We start from the raw sequence: 19,635 nt of genomic DNA on the forward strand, positions 1-19,635 counted from the left end.
AGTGATTATCCTTGGTGCCAGCCTCCTCCCAAACTTGGTTCTCCCTCCTGGGCCTCTGCTGATGCTTCACCATGAGGATATTTAATGCATTCTGACTCAGCTCTGGCCAACCCCACCCAACCTCCATGCTCCCTGACATACCAGGGTATTCTTCAATCCATCTACATCATTCAGAAGGTCCCAGAGACAGATTTTTCTTTTCCCTCAAATGAGCCAGAAGCCTAATTAATGCCTGGCTTCACTTTAAATTGAGGACAGAACCTTTGTAAAACTATTTTAACTTCCTTTGGGATCATTTTCTCCTCTATAAAAAAAAATTCCAGCAATCTCTAAAAGCCACCTTTGAGAGACAGATTTTCCTGTTCATATGAATCACTTACTTAAAAAAAAATGGAGGGTGGCAAATAGCTGGGTAGGTTGATCATACCCCTCAGTAAGGTACCAGTGAGGAAACTCTGCCAGGCAGCAATGTCTACAGATTCCAGAGAGAGGGAGGACAGGATAGAGGAGCTATGGTACTGAAGGTGTTCAAACGCCCAGCGCCAGACCTGTTGAGAACAGGACTCTAAAAGGCAAGTATGCGTGGAAGCTTGTGATGCAAGCCCTTTTTTGCTGGCTTAAAGAGCAGGGTCTCCAGAATCAAAGGGAGCACATGGCTCTTCCTAAAATAAAAGTGTTTATGCCCAACATGAAGTGGAATTCTACTTGGGCAAGAGATATGTTATGTGTACAAAGCAGAAAACCACAGGGTGACTCTAGGCAGCAAACGGAACAAAACCAGAATCATCTGGAGAGGTGACTCATACCATGCAAACAGTGGCATGGGTCCTACTATATTCCAAAGCAACCTTCCTGCTTAGACCTAAGGACACAAATCCCTGTGATGTGGTACCCCTCAAGGATTTAAACTAATGGAAAGTAAACAAATAAAAGTAGACTTGTAAAAAGAGAAAAAAAAAATGCAGAGACCCTTCTTCCAAAGCCGTTCAGAAGCCAGGCTCAGTGCCGTGTTGGATACAGTGACCCCTGTTCTTCAAGGAGGGTCCTTTTAAACTCCTCTCACATGGTGACCTCAGGACATTGAAGTCCCATCTCCAAGCTGAGCCTCTGCTCTGGATCCCGTACAAATGTGTTTGAGCAAGTGTAGTAAAAAATCTAAATATATGTTCTTCTAAAGATATTTACTGGCATAGAAAATATCAGCTTTCTAGCTGCTAGGACTTTGAGTTTAACCTGACATTCAGATTCACTCCTCTCAATATGACAGAATGAGACAGGTATATCCACTTTTTTCCCTTGTTCAAGAGGAAAACACAGTAGCAGTGCACACTGAATGCCTTCTGAAAAGGCAATTTCAGAGCTCTCAAAGAAGACCTAGTTAAGGGTGGTGAGTATACCCACAGTCCCAGGTGCTGGGAAGCTGAGCCCAGGAGTTCCAGACCAGCTTGGGTAAAAGTGAGACTCTGTCTCCCTTGTCCCTCACCCCCTAAAAAACCTATTTAATTTTAAAAAACTTATTTAATGCTTCTGAATCACCCAACAGCTCAATGAAGTCTCAGGACATTTTAATTAGCCAGTTTCATGTGTAAAATGTGAAAAGAACAAAGAAATGAGCCATGTGAACGTCATGTGCCCTGATGTCACATGTCCCTGGGTGTCATGTGCAGAGAAGGGCATGCCTCATTTCCACAGGCTGCCTGCCAAACACGCACACCTGGATCTAAATACTAGGAAACACCACACAAACCCAGACTGAGAACCACTTTTCAGCCAGCAGTCCTCAGAGTCAAGGTCATGAATGCAAAAGGCCAAAGAACTATTCCCAATAGTAAGAAACTAAAGAGGCATGTCGATTAAATGCAATGTGGATTCTGAATCGTATCCTGGACCAGAAAAAGATCTATTGGTGGGCCACTGGGTGAAACTAAAGTCTGTAATTAGTTAACAATATTATATCAACGGGAATTTCCTGATTTTGATCATGACACTATGGTTTTGTAAGATGTAAACATTTGGGAAAGTTAGGTAAAGCAGATCTGGGAATCCTTTCTTCAAAATTTTGCAATTTTGGGATTCTAAACTTATTTCAAAATAAGAAGGGTTTTTAAAAGCAGTCATGAAAGCTATTCTTTGCTCTGTGAACCCGGTGATGGTGTGGTCTTCTGAGGATACCACCAGGCTTCCTTTGCTGGGACCTGGCAGGTACTGAGAAATCTTTGATAGTCAGGACCTGAGTCATATCCACCCTTAGTTGCTTACCGTGTTCCATTTTCTCTATCATAGACACTGAGGGCTTTTCCTGGGAGCTGTGACAGGGGTCTGGAGAGGCGTGTGACCAACATCATGGCAACAAGTGGCAGAATGGTCTGCTTCCTTCTGGGAATTCTGAAACACAAAATGCACCCTTACTCAGTATGACCTTGTTGTCTTCAGGGATTTAGTTAGGAATGGCCATTTTTTTTTCCAGGTTGTTGAAGTCAAATGGCTGGGTCTACCTGACCTAGACCTGGTCCTGGTACCAGGCAGGCCCCTCCTAAGCCTCCCCCTAAGCTATAGCCTCAAATGAAAGAAAGTCAGAAGCTAGGAAATTCTGGCTGTGGTTGTGCCATCAACTCACTGGGTAAACTTGGATGAGTTATCACCACTTGTAACCTGAGAACGTTGAACTAGACCATTGATCCTCAAATCAGGCTACATGGCAACCACCAGGACAACCAGGGACCTATCCTCAGGGATGCTGACTCAATTCATCCTGTTCCCGTGTCCAGGCTTCTACATTTAGGAGACACCCATCTGAGGTGACCAGGACATCGGCCTCACTCACAGTGTGCCCACATGCCTCTGCACACAGTGTTTGCAGCCCCACATCACATACCATTTGGCTCAGTGCTCCCCCAGACTTCCCCATCCCAACAAACATGAGGTTCGAAGCTGAATTCATTAATAACTCATTATAGCAAGGTGTCTGAAGCCACTAAATGAAACTCTTTAAAACACATACTCTCCCCCATTCCTCCTCGTTCAAGGTTAAATCAACCTGTTGCAACAAGATCACATGTCGCTTGGTGTCAGCTTAAGGCTACTTCTTAGTACCATGACTAGTTGTACATTAGTAACTGTTGATCAGCATGCACACTAGTTGCCTTCCCATTTTGGTTAACAGTGATATCTGCTGCCCAAAGGGTAGGAAGGGGAAGTCAGGAGGGAAGTGACCAAGGCAGCTAGAGACTGGCAATGTATTCTAGCCTCTCCATTGCACACCTACCTGTAGTTTATCATACTGCTCTTGTCAGTAACAAGATCTTGCCTAGGAGGCAGCTCCTCCCCAGCCCATCCCAAGCCTAACCGATAACCAGTCATCTCAGCCAATAGGTCAGTTTTGTTACTACAATGAAAGATCTAAGGCTGGGTAATTTATAAACAAAAGAGGTTTATCTTGGCTCACTGTTCTGGTTCAAAGTCAAAGGCCGACATTTAGTAATGGCCTTCTTGCTGGCAGTGTCCCAAGGTGACAAAGCAAGAGACAGGGAGTGTGTGAGTATTTTTTCTGGTCTTTCTCCCTTTTCTTATAAAGTCATCAAGGTTCAGTCATGGGGCCCCACCCCACTAACCTTATATAATCCTAATCACTTCCCAAAGGTCCTAACCTCTAAACACCATAGTGAAATTTCCACCCTTTTAATGTTTCATGATGGGGGTTAAATTTTAATACATGAACCCTGAGAGGACAAGCTCAAACCACACCCAAACCATTGCAGTCAGTAATCAGTTCACCAGCACAGCAACGTTCACTGCACAAAGCAGGTGGTAAGTGTGAGGTCTGTGTAATTCTTAGGAAAGGAGAACAAGCAGGGCTCTGGTGTAAGCTATCTTTCTGGAACTTTGCAGTGGACTTCTGCTAGTGCTCTTGAACCTACTTGCCACAGTCCATTCTATGTGCTGCTGCCAGAAAGATCTTTGTAACACCTGGCAGGTTCTACAGCTCCTTTGCTTAAAGCTTTCTTTTCAGGCCTGCTACTGCTGGCCTCTACCTCCCTTTCTCACCATACTGTAGCCAACACTCACCTTCTAAAAGTTTCTTGTATATGCCAGCTTTCTCCTGCCTCACAGCCCTGACCCCTGTCCTTCTGACCACTCAGTCTTCAGAGTGACTGCCTTTGCTTTGAATATGGTTTGCCCCTCTAACATCCATGTTGAAACTTGTGTGTGTGTATATGTGTGTGGTGCTAGGGATGGAACCTAGGGCTCCAAGTATGTTAGGCATATGCTCTACCACTGACCTACACCTCCAGCCCCTCATGTTGAAATCTAATTGTCATTGTGGTAGTGTTAGGACAAAGGGTCTTTAAGAGGTGATTAGGAGTCAGCAGCACACACCTATAATCCCAGAACTCAGGAGTTTGAGACAGGTAGACCATGAGTTTGAGGGCAACCTGGGTTATATAGCATGACTCTGTATACCCCCACCCATCAAAAAAAGAGGTGATTATGTCATTAAGAGGAACCAATGCCTTTCTTCAGTGAGATCTCACTCTCCTGAGACCAGATGAGTTACCACAAGAACAGGTTGCTATAAAGCAAACCTGCTCCTTGTGTTTTGCCTCTTCCACACATGCCAGCTTCCCTTTCTGCACACTATGAAGCAGCAATGAGGCCCTCATCAGAAGCTGAGACAATGCCAGGTGCCAGGCCCTTGGACTTTCCAGCCTCCAGAACCGTGAGCCAAAATGAACCTCGTCTCTTCATAAGTTATCCTGTCTTGGATATTCTATTAGAGCAACAGAAAACAGACTAAGACATTTCCCTTACTAAGTAGCTCTCCATACAATGCAGAGCCTGGCACTCTGTAGGATTACTTTCCATAGCACCTATCTTGGCCCTAAAATTATCTTGGTTATTTACTTCTGCTACTAGACATAAGGTTGTGAGGACAGGAGCCTTGACTATCTTGCTCACCACTGAATCCTTGGTGCCCAAAGCAAGCCTGACACAAAGGAGGCACCCAGTGAGCCTTTGTGGAGATGAGCTGAGAGAGCTACTCAAGGCCCCCTGGGGGTGGGAAGGCAGCCTGTGGCCTGAACTGAAGTTTCCAAGGCAAGAGTCTGTAGGCAGCAGCAGGACAGAGCCCAGACTGGCCCTTTCTGGAAGGTTCAGGCCCAGGTTGGCTCTGACTCTTCACCCAGGTGCCATGTACTGCCCAGTGGCTGAGCACACATATCTACCTCCTCCGCCAGGAATACAGTCACCACCACTGGGTGATTTCAAACATAGTTGTCTGTACTCAAAGTCTTTTCCATCCCTTTGGCTCCATGCCTGTGACAGAAAGTGCTTCGATATACTCTCCGAATAAAGGTTTGCTTTGAGCTTTGTTAACCTTGAGTTAGCAATATGTAAAGTACTAGAGTCAAAGTACTTCACAGGGCACTCTCTCACATGCAGAATGGTAGAAATTTATATTTTCCTTTCCTTCCTTCCTTCTCCTTATTTTTGTTGCTGTTTTGGGTTTTGGTGCCAGGGATAAACCCAGGGCTTCAGGTATGCTAAGCTCATGTTTTATCACTGAGCTGTACTACATATACACCCAGCCTCTTCTTTTTTTTAAGTTTCTGAAACACATTGCTATTTTTACTCCTGGTATAGGGGCTGGTAATTCCCAAGGCCTCTTCCCAGCTGCCATTTGCCATCTTAATGCCTCCTGCTGGCCACTCTCTGTAAAAGAACAGAGTTCTCAAACTTGCAAAGTTACTCACTTGCCTTTTGGCTTAGGGACAGAAATGGGTGAGGATGGTGCTAGGAAAAGGGCAGAGCACCTTTGGGGAACAGTCTTCATAGCCTTGAAACTTGAGAACTTAAGATGTTCTAGGGTGACTGGGCACAAAGATTTGATTCCAAGGAACCAAATTCATAAGATATTGTCACTGCAGTGGGTCTGTCCTGCTCAGCTGATCCTTCTGCCTTCTCTCAGGCCTGTCCTTCACCCTCAGGATTTGGCCTCTGCAGCTAGAGTTGGAGAGTGAGAATGCCTGTCCCTTGACCATGGAGGGCTTAGTCATAAGAGATACCAGACCCAAGATGAACCCATCACTCTGTCCCCTGGCACTGAGAAAAAATGCGAATTGGCCTCTGTGGGGTGAGCGCATGTGATCTGGCTGCTGAGGGTAGAGACCTGAAGCCAGGAAGAGATAGAGACTGAGAGAGAGGTAAGATGCACACACAGAAAGTAGCAGATGGCTAGAGAAACAACAGTAGCAGCTGCCTTCCTGAACTCCAGCTCTGTAAGAAATGTGCTCTTTATGTTATTTAAGCAAGCTTGAAGTTTCTGACATTTGCAGCTAGAAAATACCGGCTAAAATACACTGAAGGTAGATTATGTTTGCTGAATATTATTATTATTTCCTAATCTGGCCCCATATTCTGAGAACACCTCACTTTAGACCTTATAATGAAGACACATTCCTCTCCCACTCCACTGCTCATCTGTCCTTCCCCAAGAGAAAATCTTACCAGAGCTGTCAAAATTGTCATAATTACAACCCCAAATCAAGTGGGCATTCCCTTCTAGGAGAACAGAATTTGCCTACCAAAGTCAAGTGAGACCTCCAAAACTGCTGTCTCAGGCCTCCAATCCAGGTGTGTTTGAGAACAGACCATGGTGAACACTCACAGCTTTAATGAGATTCACATGCCTCCAACTCCAAACTGTCAATCTCCAGCCTGGCCTTCTGCAAAACTCCAGACTTAGATATACAACTGTACCTTTGAAGGTTTAACAGGTATCCCAAATTTAACCTGTCTCAACGGAGCTTTTGCTATTTCTCTGCAAACCTGGTCCTCTAAATCCATCTTGTTCTTTCTTGTGCACTCCACAGCCAGCTGTCAGCAAATCCCATCCCTTCACAATACATCCAGGACCCTTTGCTATCGCCATAATCTAAGCCTTCATCCCTTCTTGCCAGGATTATTGCAATAGCCTCCAACTTGGCTCCCTGCTTCTACCAGTCTCCATGCAGCCTGCTCAACACAGCCTGTGTGATCCTGGAAAATACACATCACACCATGTCACTCCTGCACCAAACTCCTGTCAGAGTAAAGCCAAAGTCTGTCTTCTGGATTGCCCCACATACAAGGCCATTCATGACCTAGACCCATCTCTCTAACTTCATCCTCCCCGATCCCCCTGTTCACCGCACCTCCTCATAGTAGTCTTCTTGCTGTCTTTGGAACATTTCAGGCCAGCTCCCGCTTCAGGGTCTTTGCCCTTACTGTCCCCTCTACCTGAAGCACACTTCATCCATAATCCTCAAGGCTCATTCTCTCTCTTCAGCCTTTTAACTCAAATGTCTACTCAGACGTGTCCTGAACATCCCACCAACCCACCCCTACTCGACATTTTCTTTTTATCCCCTTCCTGGATTCTATTTTTTTGTTTCCTCCTCAGCACTGACCACATTATAACATTCTACATATTCTACTTATTAATATTATTTGCTGTCTTTCAGTTCAAGTCCATTAAGAACAGGGATTTTTGTGGGTTTTGTTCACTGTTTTGTCTCCAACACCTATACCAGTGCTCTGCATGTGACAGACACATATTTGAATTAACAAAGTTTTACACAGAGGAGTGTCATGATTAGGCTTACATTTCAATAACTAACACTCACTGGACAAAAGCAGAAGCAAGGAGACCAATTAGAAGATGTGTTAGTGACAGGGCCACACAGGTTGGGCACTGCGTAACTCCTGTGAAATTATGAAAAGGCATGCTGTGGAGAGGGACACAAAGGCTGCCTGCCCAGATGGAAACTATGAAGGTGATTAGCCTTGGTCAGAATTTGGCTTTATGTTGAAGGTAAAGCCCACTACCATTTATCAACAGACGGAATGTGGGGTGTGAAAGAAGAATCAAAGATGTTTCCAACAGTTTTGGCATACATGTAAAGAAAATAATACTGTAACTGATGGATTAGGGAGCCATTCTGCTCCTAGGTTTTTACATTTCAAACCAGACCACCCCAGCTGTTCCTATTCCTCACCTGGCCTCTCCAAATCATCCTTTCTCCTTCTCCCTCTCCCTCTCTTTCTTTAGATGGGTTCTTGCTATGTAGTCCAGGCTAGCCTCCAACTCACGATCTTCCTGCCTCCATCTCCTGAGTACTAGGATTACAGGCCACTTTAACCGGCTCATCTACTCTTATTAAATCATTTGCTACACTATCCCTCAACAAGCCCTGTACCTGATTCCATGCCTTACTCATCCTCTACCAAATCCGACTTGTACATCTAAGACCTAACTGGTACAGATAACACCTGCCTTTTCTAATCTCCTAAATCAACCCCCCCCCAGCCCGTTCTTCCTCCTGCGCCTCTGTGACAGCACTCACCTAGTGAGGGTATCTGGAGGTATTTCTGTTCATTACCACTCAAACCCTATCCAACTACCAATCCCCAGCGGCACTGTGAGCACCCCTCGGACGGGACCCACGTGAAACACTGACTTCTGGCTCTGCAGATTTATACTGAGCGAACACAAAAACTACACAAATTTCCAAGTTCAGCTTCCTTGCCTGCCAGGGGTATGTATATATGTCTGTGTAAGGCGGGTCTGACGGCATTTGCCGCGTCCCAAAGGATCCTGGCAGGAGAAGGCCTTGCAGGAGGCCTTCAGCAATGAAGTACGCGCCTCTGCAACAACCCCTTAGAGGAGGAACGACAGGGCTAGACAGTGACTCTGCATCGGCTGACCACGGGCAGACTTTGGCCGACTGGCTGGAAAAACACGCGCAGCGTTCAGCACCGCCTCCTCCTGCAGGGCGCAGCCCCGAGGCGGCCGCGCGCAGCAAGGCGCGAGGACAGCAGGGGCCCCATCCGGGTTGCTCAGACCCACGCGGTCTCGGCGGGCCCCGGCACGCAAGCGGAGCCCGGACGCCCAAGACGCGCAGGCGCCGGCCCACTCCACGGCGCGCCCGCGGACCGCGCAGCCAATCCCAGCGCCGCGGTCCTTCCTGCCAGCAGGGGGGCGGGGACCGAAGGGGCTCGGCCAGGGCCGCGCTCCCATTGGCTGAGGCGGCACCACCCAGACAAAGAGGCGCCGTCCTCCAGTCTCTGCGCCTCTGTGGCTGCGGGCCTGGCCCGGGCCCACTCACCACCCCTGCGTCCCCGAGGCCCCCCACACTTGTCCGGTCCTCCTCCTTCCCTAGCCCTACGGCTCATAAGGTCTCCTGCAACAGCCGGTTCGGCTCGAGCTCTCCTGATGCAGGAGTCGTGGCCTGACCTCTGTCCAGCATCCTTCTGGAGGGCGGGGAGGAGGCATTCCCCAAGTCCCCAAGAAGGGGAGGAGGATGAGGAGGGTCGCGGGGCAGGATCCGGGAGATAGGTTGGGAACGGAGCATGTCTAGTGCCTTAGACTGGAAGGCACGACTACTGGTTTTGAACCTGGCTCAGCCTTTGTGATTACGATGTGACCTTGGGCCAGGTCCTCCCTTCTTGAGGCCTCGGTTTTCTTCCGTAAAATTGCGCCATCTGAGATCCACGAGTCCCGAGAGTTTCACCTGAGGGCCTCCTGCTGAGCACCTTATTCACAAAGCCCGACCTTGCCCCCTGAAATGCGGACGGGGGAACCGAGAGAGTGACCGGTGAGGACCACCTGGGGCTGAGACGGGTCTGGAGAAATAAATCTATCTTCCTATTCTTGCTCGTCCGCGGCCCCAGGGCTGGTCCCAGGACGCGATGCCCCTTCCTCACCCGCATCCCGGGGATCGGGCTCCATGACGGGGCAAGACCAAACCAAACCGAGACGAGGGCGTTGGCGCATCCCTCCCGAGCCTCAGAGAAGCAGACCCTCCTCTTACCCCAAACCAGTGGGCCGGGGGGCTCCGCTGCAGAGGCCTCGGCTGCTACGCTCGCCTTAACCCGGTGCGGCGCAAATACTCGCGCTCCTGGCTCAGAGCGAGGGCGCTGCCACCGTTTCCTTTTCGAAGCCCCTCAACGACCCCTAAAACTGCGGCCTCCTACTTCTGGCACCCGGATGCGCCCACACACTTCTATGTGCGCGTTAGGCTACGCCGGGCGGGGCCCGACGGCAGCAACGTGGGGGCGGGGAGTGCTCCCGGGCCGCCTCCTTTGCCCTCCAGCGCCAGCCCTGGCACAGTTCCCGCTGAGGGTGCCCCAATCGCTAGGCGCCTAGCTGGAGGTGAACTCTCCCCCGCTCATCTGTCTCGACCCAAGCCGGGTGCAGAATCTCCACTGCCACCGCCTTCCTGGACTAGGGTGGGGGCGGGGGAAGGCAGAGGGTGCTGGGAGGTGTCGGCGCCCCGCACCGCACCGCTCCCAGGCTACGGACCGGGAGAAGGTGCAGCTCCAGGAAGTGAGGAGACTCGTGAGGACCAGGCTCCTTCTAGGTCCTTTATGTGTTTGCTGTCTTTAAAGATCCTCAGGGATGGCTGGTTGGTTGGTTGATTTTTAAAAATTTCATTTGATCAGATGACCTATTAAACATTTGCTCCCGACAGTGTTTAAAAATAAGAATGGGCAGCTTTTCACTCAGTGCTTTCAACAATAGAACATCTGAGGGCAATTAGTCATAGATCATGTTCCCCACCCACTCCACTACCCCAAGACACCCATTTCCAGGATAAGAAACAGACTGAGAAGCGAAAATAACCAGAGCCAGTTAGAGGTGTGTTTAGGAAAATTACAGAAGGACGGGATGGAAAGGAATTAGGTAGATGAAAACAGGACACTACCCGCGTGGGGGGAGGGGTGAGCTTTAAACCTGTCAATTTGGCTGCAGAAGTTTCCTGGGGGTTTGTCTTCCCTCTTTATGTCCACTTCCTGAAACCTAGAGCCTCGAAGACCGGGAGAATCACGAAAGAGGATGTACTTGGTTTTCTGTACCCATTTCACAGACTCAAGCCAGAGTCCTTGGTTCAGTGATGCCAGTTCATAATAGTTACTCAGTGCATGATGCCATTGTGATGACAGTAAATCACTGTACTAAACCACCAGGTTACACTTTGCAGATTATGCATTGCTGGAAAGCAGTTAAAGGAAGAGTTAATCCACCTAGGAAAACCTTAGATTCTAGCTTTGGACTAGCAATTAAGTGGAACTGTAGTTCTATTTATAGAAGTCAAGGAAAGGACAGTTGGCTTCTTTGTGGTTAGATCAGACACCTCCTGTGGGCTGGTTCACATCTTCCCAGCCCAGCTTTGCTGCACAATCAGCTGCATTCAGGTGTAACCCCACGACACCTTGTCTCAGCTGTACCTGTATTGCACTACTTCAGGGTTTCTCTGTCACTGCACTCTAGTACTCCTGAGTAAGCCCAGAAATGCAAAGGAACTAATACTTCTCTGGGATGACCTTTGACCAATAGCAGCCCGGCAGTGGACAAATAAGTCACTCTTCCATTCTTCCATCTGAGATTCTGAGGTGCCTTAGGTACACTTCCTAAAATAATAGTGCCCAGGGGGCCATAGCAGTGGCTTGACCAACTCAGTAACACACCCTTGACTTGCCTTTCTTGTTCCCTCATCCCCTATCTGACTCTTTCCAGTCCTCCACTCCTTTTCCTTAGGATGTAGCTTTGAAACGATTCCTAACGCTAACATAGTTGGCTAGGTGAGCCAAGTTTTGCTGTAATAAGAACATGCGTGCAGTGTCATCCCTCCTCCCAAGAGAATACTGTCACACCTTATCAACCCCATATGTGAGTTGTTGACCTCAACTACTGGATTTCAAGTCACATAAACCCCCAAAATTTTGACCCATTTTGAGAGATTAGGCTATTCAGGGGCACTCATTTATCAGCCTTCACCTATGCTGGGAAGCCTCACCCACCAAGTCCCACACTGCCCTGTAGTGGGCAGGGCCCTTGCATGCCTTCACCCATCTCTGAACCATGGACCAAGCCATCTCTCCTGATGGGGGCTAGGCAGGGAGTTGGAAACCTGATGGCTGAGAACTATGACTTGAGTGTTGATAAGAAATCACATCCTAGACTGCTGACATTAACAGAATGGCTTTGACATTCAGCGGGGTCTTGCGACCTGCAGATCCTGGAGCCCAAAAAAAATAACAGCCACACTGTGACCATCCAAGGCCAAAAGCCCCCCCCACCTGACATAGAGGAGGAGCTGCTGACACACAGCCCAGTCTCTGACAGTTAAAGACACATAACCCAGTTTTCCAGGACTGACAACCCCATCTCTACAAATGGCAGTAAGATCTTGAGGTCTTGGGACCTTCAGTGCAGCCTTCTTGTGTCTGCCCCACTGCCACCGGAGGGCACACTTTTGCCTTGCTTTCACTTTGTGCTACGTAAATCAACCTGCTCTAACCCTCACATCAGCACAGCGCATCCCTTGTGCTTGGATGCCTGCTGCTTCTCGTGTCCTGCTAAACTTCTTGCTTCTCCTACCTGCTTGCCTTGGTAAATTCTTTTTATCTTCCATGACACCAAAAGTCTCCAGTAAGAAGCTCTCAGAGGAAAGTATACCTCAAACTCTGATTAGACTTTCGATCCACAGAGGTCTGCTTTCATCCTGAGGGGCTACACTTTCATAATTGGATTCAAAACGAAAGTGGCACTCACTATGTGGCTAACATACCTTGCCTATCGAGTGTATTCCCTGTGAGATTTGCTTGCACTTTTCTCCCCTTTTTTATTGTGAAAAAGAAAAAGGAAACAATAAGCCATGTGACTGGTGAAAACATATTTTCATCATCTCCTGTTTTAACCGCACAAAACGGAATCGTTCACAGAATAAGCAGCCTGTATGCAAGCAAGTCCTTGTGCAGGCTCTGCTTTGTGTGTGTGTGTGTGTGCGGGCGGGAGGAGCCCAGATGAAGGCAATGGTTAACCCAAAAGAGGCATCTCAGCACCCCTAGCAGGCCTTGTTCACCAGACCCTTCCCAGACCTGCTAATGAACCCTGCTAATCCGTTTGTTTGGTTTCAGCTTTTCCTCCTTTATTTCCCAAAGGCCCTGCTTTCTAGGGCATCACCACTAAACTCCCAGAGACAGGCAGGAAATATCAGAGCCTCCCAGCAGAAAAGGCTCGCTGAAGGTTGGGACTAGGTGAGAGTCACACAAAGCTGTTCTTTCCCTTCCCCTAAGCCTCTGGCTTCTGACTTGAACAGGCAAAACCTCAACTGTGAGGTTGAGCACCCAAGGCAGAGTCTGTGAGAACCAGGCCACTCCCAACAGGACACATGCCAGGGTTCTGTCTCTCTCCCCTCTGCTCCTCTGCCTAGATTCAAGGTCTCAGGCGCATTTCACCTCCACACCTAGAGGGCGCTGTTACAAATCACCAAGGAAGGTTGGCCATCCCAGGGGGTGACATGTGCGTCAGATGTCCGGTAAGCATTCTGACAGGGACTCGCAGTGCAATCAGATTCCTGCCGGGGGCTCGGGAGAGGCTGGGTAGAAGAGCAGCATCTTGAAAGAGTCTCAAAACGCAGCAGCACAGAGACCCCGCCCTGTGCAATCAGCTTCTCAGGGCCTCCTACCTCACACCCTTCCCACACCAGCTCGCGTTAATCATTCCCTCACCTTCCAGCCCTGCCCCTGCTAGATCTGGCCCTGCCCCACCCTGAAGGCCTCAGGTGGCTGCGGGCAGTGTTGAGTGTAGAAGCTGGTCAGTGTAGATTAAACCCTGCCCTTGGCCAGCAGGGACTTGGAGGTTTCCAAGTCCTCACAGAGCCGAGTGCGTGGAGCCTCCTGAAATCTCCTGGGTGCAGACAATAATGATCCTAGTCACAACCCAGATCCCACAGGCTTTCTATGTTTTGATGCCATTGAATTTTCTTTAAAATTTTTTTTCCTTGCTAGAAATTATATCCTTAATCTACTGACTTTAACAAGTATCAAGTAGGTTTTTTTTCTATAATTGATAGTGAAAGAAAAGAAGAAGGCTAGTGTGTTATTCTGTGCTGCTTCTAAAAGGAAGTGTGGTGCTAAGCAGCCCTCAAGGCTTGATCTTAACGTGACTGCAGTGCTAAATTCTGCAGATGAACGAGAACCAGAGGAGCTGCCTCCTCCCTGCAATGGATAAGCAAGTAATCCAGTGCTTGACTTAGAAAAGGGGACAAGAGCAGGACAGGCACCACTCACCCCTTTCTGTCTGTCTGTTTCTCTCTCTATCTCTCTTTTGGGGTTTGAACTCAGGGCCTTGGGCTTGCTAGGCGCATGTTGTGACATTTGATCCACGCCCCCAGCCCATTTTTGCTTTAGTTATTTTTCAGTTTTACATGCCTGGGTTGACCTGGACTTCAACGTTCCTATTTATACTTCTTGTGTAGCTGAGATGACAGGTGCGTGCCTCCACTTGCGGCTTTCATCTGTTGAGATGCAGTCTCACTAACTTTTTCTCCAGGCTGGCTTCGGACCTCTATCCTCCTGATCTCTGCCTCCTGAGAAGCTAAGATTGCAGACATGAGCCACCACGCACAGTTCTTTTCTGTCTCTTGACTCTAACATATTTCATTAAAATGTGTACCTCAGCCACAAAGGTTTGTATGTGGGGATGAGTAGTATAGAAATTTAAATTTAAGTAAAAATTTTTTTTGAGACAAGATCTCACTGTGTAGCCTTGTCTGGCCTCCAACTTGAGATTTGCTGCCTCAGCCTCCCAAGTGCTGGAATTACAGGTGTGTACCACCATGCTCAGCTAAACTGGGATCTTTGAAGAGGAACTAGTAGGGGGAGGTAAAAAAATAAAAACAACGGTGGCTCCATTTCTGTTCATCCCACCCATAAAATTCCTCCTTCCTTCAGTCAGTTTGCATTGACTGAGTCCTTATTAAATCCTAAGCAGGTGCTGTATTCATGGAATGCAACCATAAGCCAGTGAGGAGTTTCCAATAATACAACTTAGTAACGAATGACCGATCATTAATTGCTAACATTGCACCATGTGTCTTCTGGGCAGTATTTTACTTAACATTACAACTATCCTGAAAGCAACCTAAGATATTTTTCATTTTACAACTGATGAAGTTGAGGCCCAGAGAGGTCAAATAAGTTGTCCACAGAAACACAACTAGGAAGCGGCAGAGGGCAGACCCGGCCCAAATCTGTCCTACTCCAAAGATTTGTCTGCAAACACATCCTGAGGTTCTCTTTGAAAATAATTACACACACACACACACACACACATATAACTGGGAATAAATGATTTTGGTGGTCCTAGGGACTGAACCCAGAGCCTCATGCATGCTGAGTACACACTATACCACTGAGCTACATCTCTAGTCTTGCAATTCCAGTTGAAAAGACATTTAGAGTACAGAATTTTCATAGCCAGTTGGGCATTGTTTCTGTGGGTGATTCAATAGAATCTGGAATAGCTTTGTGATCTGGAAATTTCCTTCAGTGATTAATCCAGTTGCCAATTTCTGATACTCTCAACCAGGAGAGAAATAACTGGCCATTTAAACTCTTTTTTTTTTTTTTGAGACAGGGTCTTTCTAGGTAGCCCAGGGTGGCCTCAAACTTGCTATCTTCCTGCCTGAGTACTGGGATTGCAAGTATGCACCACCATATCTAGCCCATAAAACTTTGAATGACAAAAATAGAGGCCAAGATTCTCAATGCTTAAATCTGAACCTCAAACTCTACTTTTCAAGGAATATTTAATATATATAACTTTTTAAAAACAGTTTCAAATGCTTATTTCAGTTAATTTTTTCCAATTTTTTCCCCAATGAAGGCATATTATTTTTTATCTTTGCTTATTACTACCAGGGACAGAACTTGACATTTTCAAAAAGTATATCAAATTGCAAAGCTGCTGCCTTTCTATTTGGGGGTTGCCAAGACCTCTTTCCAAACGCCTATTCACTCATGGCCTACCGCAGCCATGAGGCATTGCCTTCTGCTGACAGCTCCCAGGTTAGCCCTCTCACCTTGGCCAGCCAATGTCAGCACACAGGACCCTCTCCAGGAAAGTGACGAGCCAATAACTGAATCCTCTCAATTCTCAGTTGACAGGGCACAGAGATGCCCCTGGAAACCCCTCCTGGGCTGTAATGTGTATTCTTCAGTGCTTGCTGTTGTCTGGGAAGGGAAATTCTCCCACACAAGTGATACTTAAAGCCACCTGATGATAAAATCCAGCATTAGAGGTTCTGGACGTTTGTGTGTGTGCTTGTCATTGAACAGGCAAAGTTCAGCTCTGGTACTGTTTATTTTAAGCTTAAACTGTCTGTGAGTTTGACCCTGTGAGAGGGTCAAGGGTAGATGTTACAGCTTACAGATAAATGAAATGATGCCAAAGGACAATTCTGCCTGACTCCATCTTGAGTCCACCCTGCCAGGTATGTGTGGGTATACATTAGCACAGGAACTGGCCTGAACAGAATGAGAAATAGCCAGTATGCCCTGAGGATGACCCAGAATCAGGACCCGAGAAAGATTTCAAAATGGCCAAGGGACTTTGTACTGCAAAGGAGATGGGGCCTTTGAGTGTCACCACAGAAGCAAGGATGAGTATGTCTGAAATATAGGGGTCCCTGAAGCCATCTCTTACATTGTTATGACCACGTCAGGTAGGATTATCAATGATCCAGACCTGTCTCTTTGAGAATGAAGGTTTGGGTCACCTCACCAGGTAAGAATGGCGACAACTGAAATGCTTTTTGAAGGCAAAGGTACTAGAAAAAGGTAATCATAAATACCAACCTTGGTAATGTGACCAGTCACAGAAACAAGGTCTGTAGTTGTCATGGTGCTTTTTCCTTGTTTCCTTATGAATACATTTCTGTGTGTGTGTGTAGCAGAAACCTTTGTTTCTTCCATTTCTTATCCTTCTGCCATGTAACATAATATGTGTCAACTTTTTCTCATAATACTTAGTGTTAACTTTATATCACAGTAGAATATGTAAGTAACAGAATTTGAAGAAGAGTGAACAGCACCTAGGAACTTTGTGTCCTTTTCTGGGGAAAGGGTCAGTGCAGGAGGATAGCATTGTGGTCAGTAGAGATGTTAGGCAGAAGTGTGGCCTTCTGTTTTTTTTAGTTTACTTTTTTCAGTACTAGGGGTGTAACCCAGGCTTCAACATGCTAGACAAATTCTGGACCACTTGGCACTTATCCCTATCTCCTTAAACTATGTTAAATTTCAAATAAAGAAATAAAGAGGATATTCCAAGATGGCGGCTAGAGGGAGGAAGCAGAAAGTGTGCCTCCTACAGTGAAATCTTGGAGAAATGCTGGAGACACACCTTGCAGGCAAGGCCACCAAGAACAGGCAAAACTTTGACCGCTCCACACCTCCAGCCTGCGCAGAGAATCTCCACTTTATGTTAAACGGAGAAACCAGCAGGGCCCCTGGGCCGCCAGACGCCCACACCCAGACAGTTTGGGAAGACATGGACAAGGTGAGCTAAGTGGTACGCGGTACTCCCACAGACAACCCTGGGCCAGATCAGCATAGCCCCCTGGACAGTCCGACCCCCACCCGGGAAAAAAAGAGAAACTGAGTAATAAGCAATAAGAACAATAAAGACACATGGCAAAGAGGATGGGGCACCCTGAGCTCCAAAGAGGGGGGGAGGGGAATCCTTCCTGGAACTGTAAATAAACAAGCCAGGCCTAGCCAGAGAGGTTCCGGCAAGAGTACGGGGGCGCGCACCCAGAAACCAGGAGCGGGAAAGCTTGTGAGAGTGGCAGAGGGAGGAAAACTCCACAGGAGAGAGGGGAAGACTCACCTCCCACGTGAGCTGTAAACAAACACACCGGCAGGTAGGAGGAGCAGCATCGACCAGTAATCAGGAGCCGGAAAGCTTGTAAAAGCTGTTGTGGGAGGAAAACTCCACAGGAGAGGGGGGAAGACCCACTTCCCACATGAACTGTAAATAAACATGCAGGCCTGAGAAAGTAGTTGCAGTGTCACCTCCCCCAGTGTGCTTGGAAAGGGGAAAACTTGTAGCAGTGGCATCGCTCCCAGGAGAACTCTGAGTAAGCAAAGCCTGCAGGGCCAGGTGAGTGTTAAGCTCACCCCTGAGATCTGCATAAATAACACCTCCAGCAACAGCAGGCTGACAGCAGCAGGCAGGCAAGCCACAGCCGCAGATAGCCATTCACAGACCTGTCTCCAGACTCTTTTTTTTCTCTCTCCCTACCTTTGATGAGAAAACACCCAAACTACACCTGCATGCTGAAAAACTCACTGAAACTGTATTGCATTTGAACTTGGGATACTTGGTGGGCTTTTGTGTGTGTGTGTGTGTGTGTGTGTGTGCAGTTTTGTTCTACTTTATGTCTCCCCTTTGATGAGACAACTACAGAACAACATCTGAGGCACCCCCTCCAGGATTGGAGGCTGAGATGGACACCAAAATTATTAAGACTGAAATTTCATTGTATTTGAACTTGGAGGTTTTTATTTTTTATTTTGTTTTATTTTATTTTATTATATATATTTTTTCTTTCATTTACTTATTTTTTATTCTTATCTTTAATCTTTTTATTTTTTATTTTCAATCCTCTCTCTGTCTCTCTAATGCCTGTTCAGCTTACTGTCCATTAGTACACTAACGCTCCCTGTTTATACCTTTGAAACTTTTTTGTTTGATTCCTTGTTTTGTTTTTTTCCTACTTGTCGGTTTATTTGTTTTTCCCTTTTCTTTAACTTCTTGCTTTCCATCTCCTCTCACCCTTCCATTCTAAATATTACCATTGGTATTATTACAAGATAGAAAATACTTAATTGCACACAGTACAGGGACAGTAACCACCAAGGACAATGATGGGAAGACAGAAAAAACAGGGAAACCAGTTTCCCTACAGCAAAAAATTAGTATAGGAACCAGAGGGGAATGAAGAAAACAGATACTCAGAGCCAGAATCCAACAAAATGAAGATAAACTATCCCAAAGAACCCAATGAAGCACACAAGAATAATTTAAAAGAAGACATACTACAGGTACTCAATGAGAATTTTATAGAGATGATACTGGATATGGTCAACCAAAATGTACAAGAGACACTCAAGAAATTCCAAGACAATAAAAATAGAGAATTTGAAAAAGCAAAAGAAGAAATAAAGGAAACCATAGAAGCATTGTATAAACACCAAAGTGAAACAGAGAACACGATTAATAAACAGATAAATGAACTCAGGACAAAAATACACAACATTAAAGAGGAAACCACCCAGGATATGGAAAACCTCAGAAAAAAGAACAAAACAGAATTGCAAAACAAAATGGAAGGCCAATCCACCAGAATAGAACAAACAGAAGGCAGAATCTCAGAACTAGAAGATGAAGTGGTAATTTAAGGAAAAACCAAAGAACTATTAATTAAACAACTCAAGACCTGTGAAAAGAAAATGCAAGAACTCACCAACTCCATCAAAAGACCAAACTTGAGAATCATGGGCATTGAAGGAGGAGAAGAGGTGCAAGCGAAGGGAATGCGTAATATATTCAACAAAATAATAATGGAAAATTTCCCAAATCTAGAGAAAGATATTCCCATACAAATACAAGAATCATGGGCATCGAAGAAGGAGAAGAGGTAGAAGCAAAGGGAATGTGCAATATATTCAACAAAATAATAACAGAAAATTTCCCAAATCTAGAGATAGATATTCCCATGCAGATGCAAGAGGCCTTCAGGATACCAAACA

At 46.7% G+C, this 19,635-nt stretch overlaps 1 protein-coding gene and 1 pseudogene across 2 annotated transcripts in view; one reads left to right on the forward strand and one right to left on the reverse strand.

The window, feature by feature from the left end:
• Positions 1-16,133, reverse strand: part of Bdh1 (3-hydroxybutyrate dehydrogenase 1) — a 36,926-nt gene extending 20,793 nt beyond the window's left edge. The window contains exons 1-2 of one of the 2 annotated variants that reach the window (XM_074073476.1): positions 15,906-16,133; positions 2,260-2,385 (exon numbers count right to left, since the gene is read on the reverse strand). In XM_074073476.1, coding sequence (XP_073929577.1) covers positions 2,260-2,345 — 86 coding nt within the window. In that variant the 5' untranslated portion in view covers positions 2,346-2,385; positions 15,906-16,133. Of the gene's footprint in view, positions 1-2,259; positions 2,386-9,848; positions 10,177-15,905 lie in introns of those variants that run through there. The other variant, XM_020180973.2, reaches the window with a different exon arrangement.
• Positions 579-907, forward strand: LOC109697397 (large ribosomal subunit protein eL33-like; annotated as a pseudogene).
• Positions 16,134-19,635: the final 3,502 nt, after the last annotated feature.

Source organism: Castor canadensis, chromosome 5 (genome assembly GCF_047511655.1).
Source record: "Castor canadensis chromosome 5, mCasCan1.hap1v2, whole genome shotgun sequence".
In the NCBI taxonomy this organism is placed as follows: domain Eukaryota; kingdom Metazoa; phylum Chordata; class Mammalia; order Rodentia; family Castoridae; genus Castor; species Castor canadensis.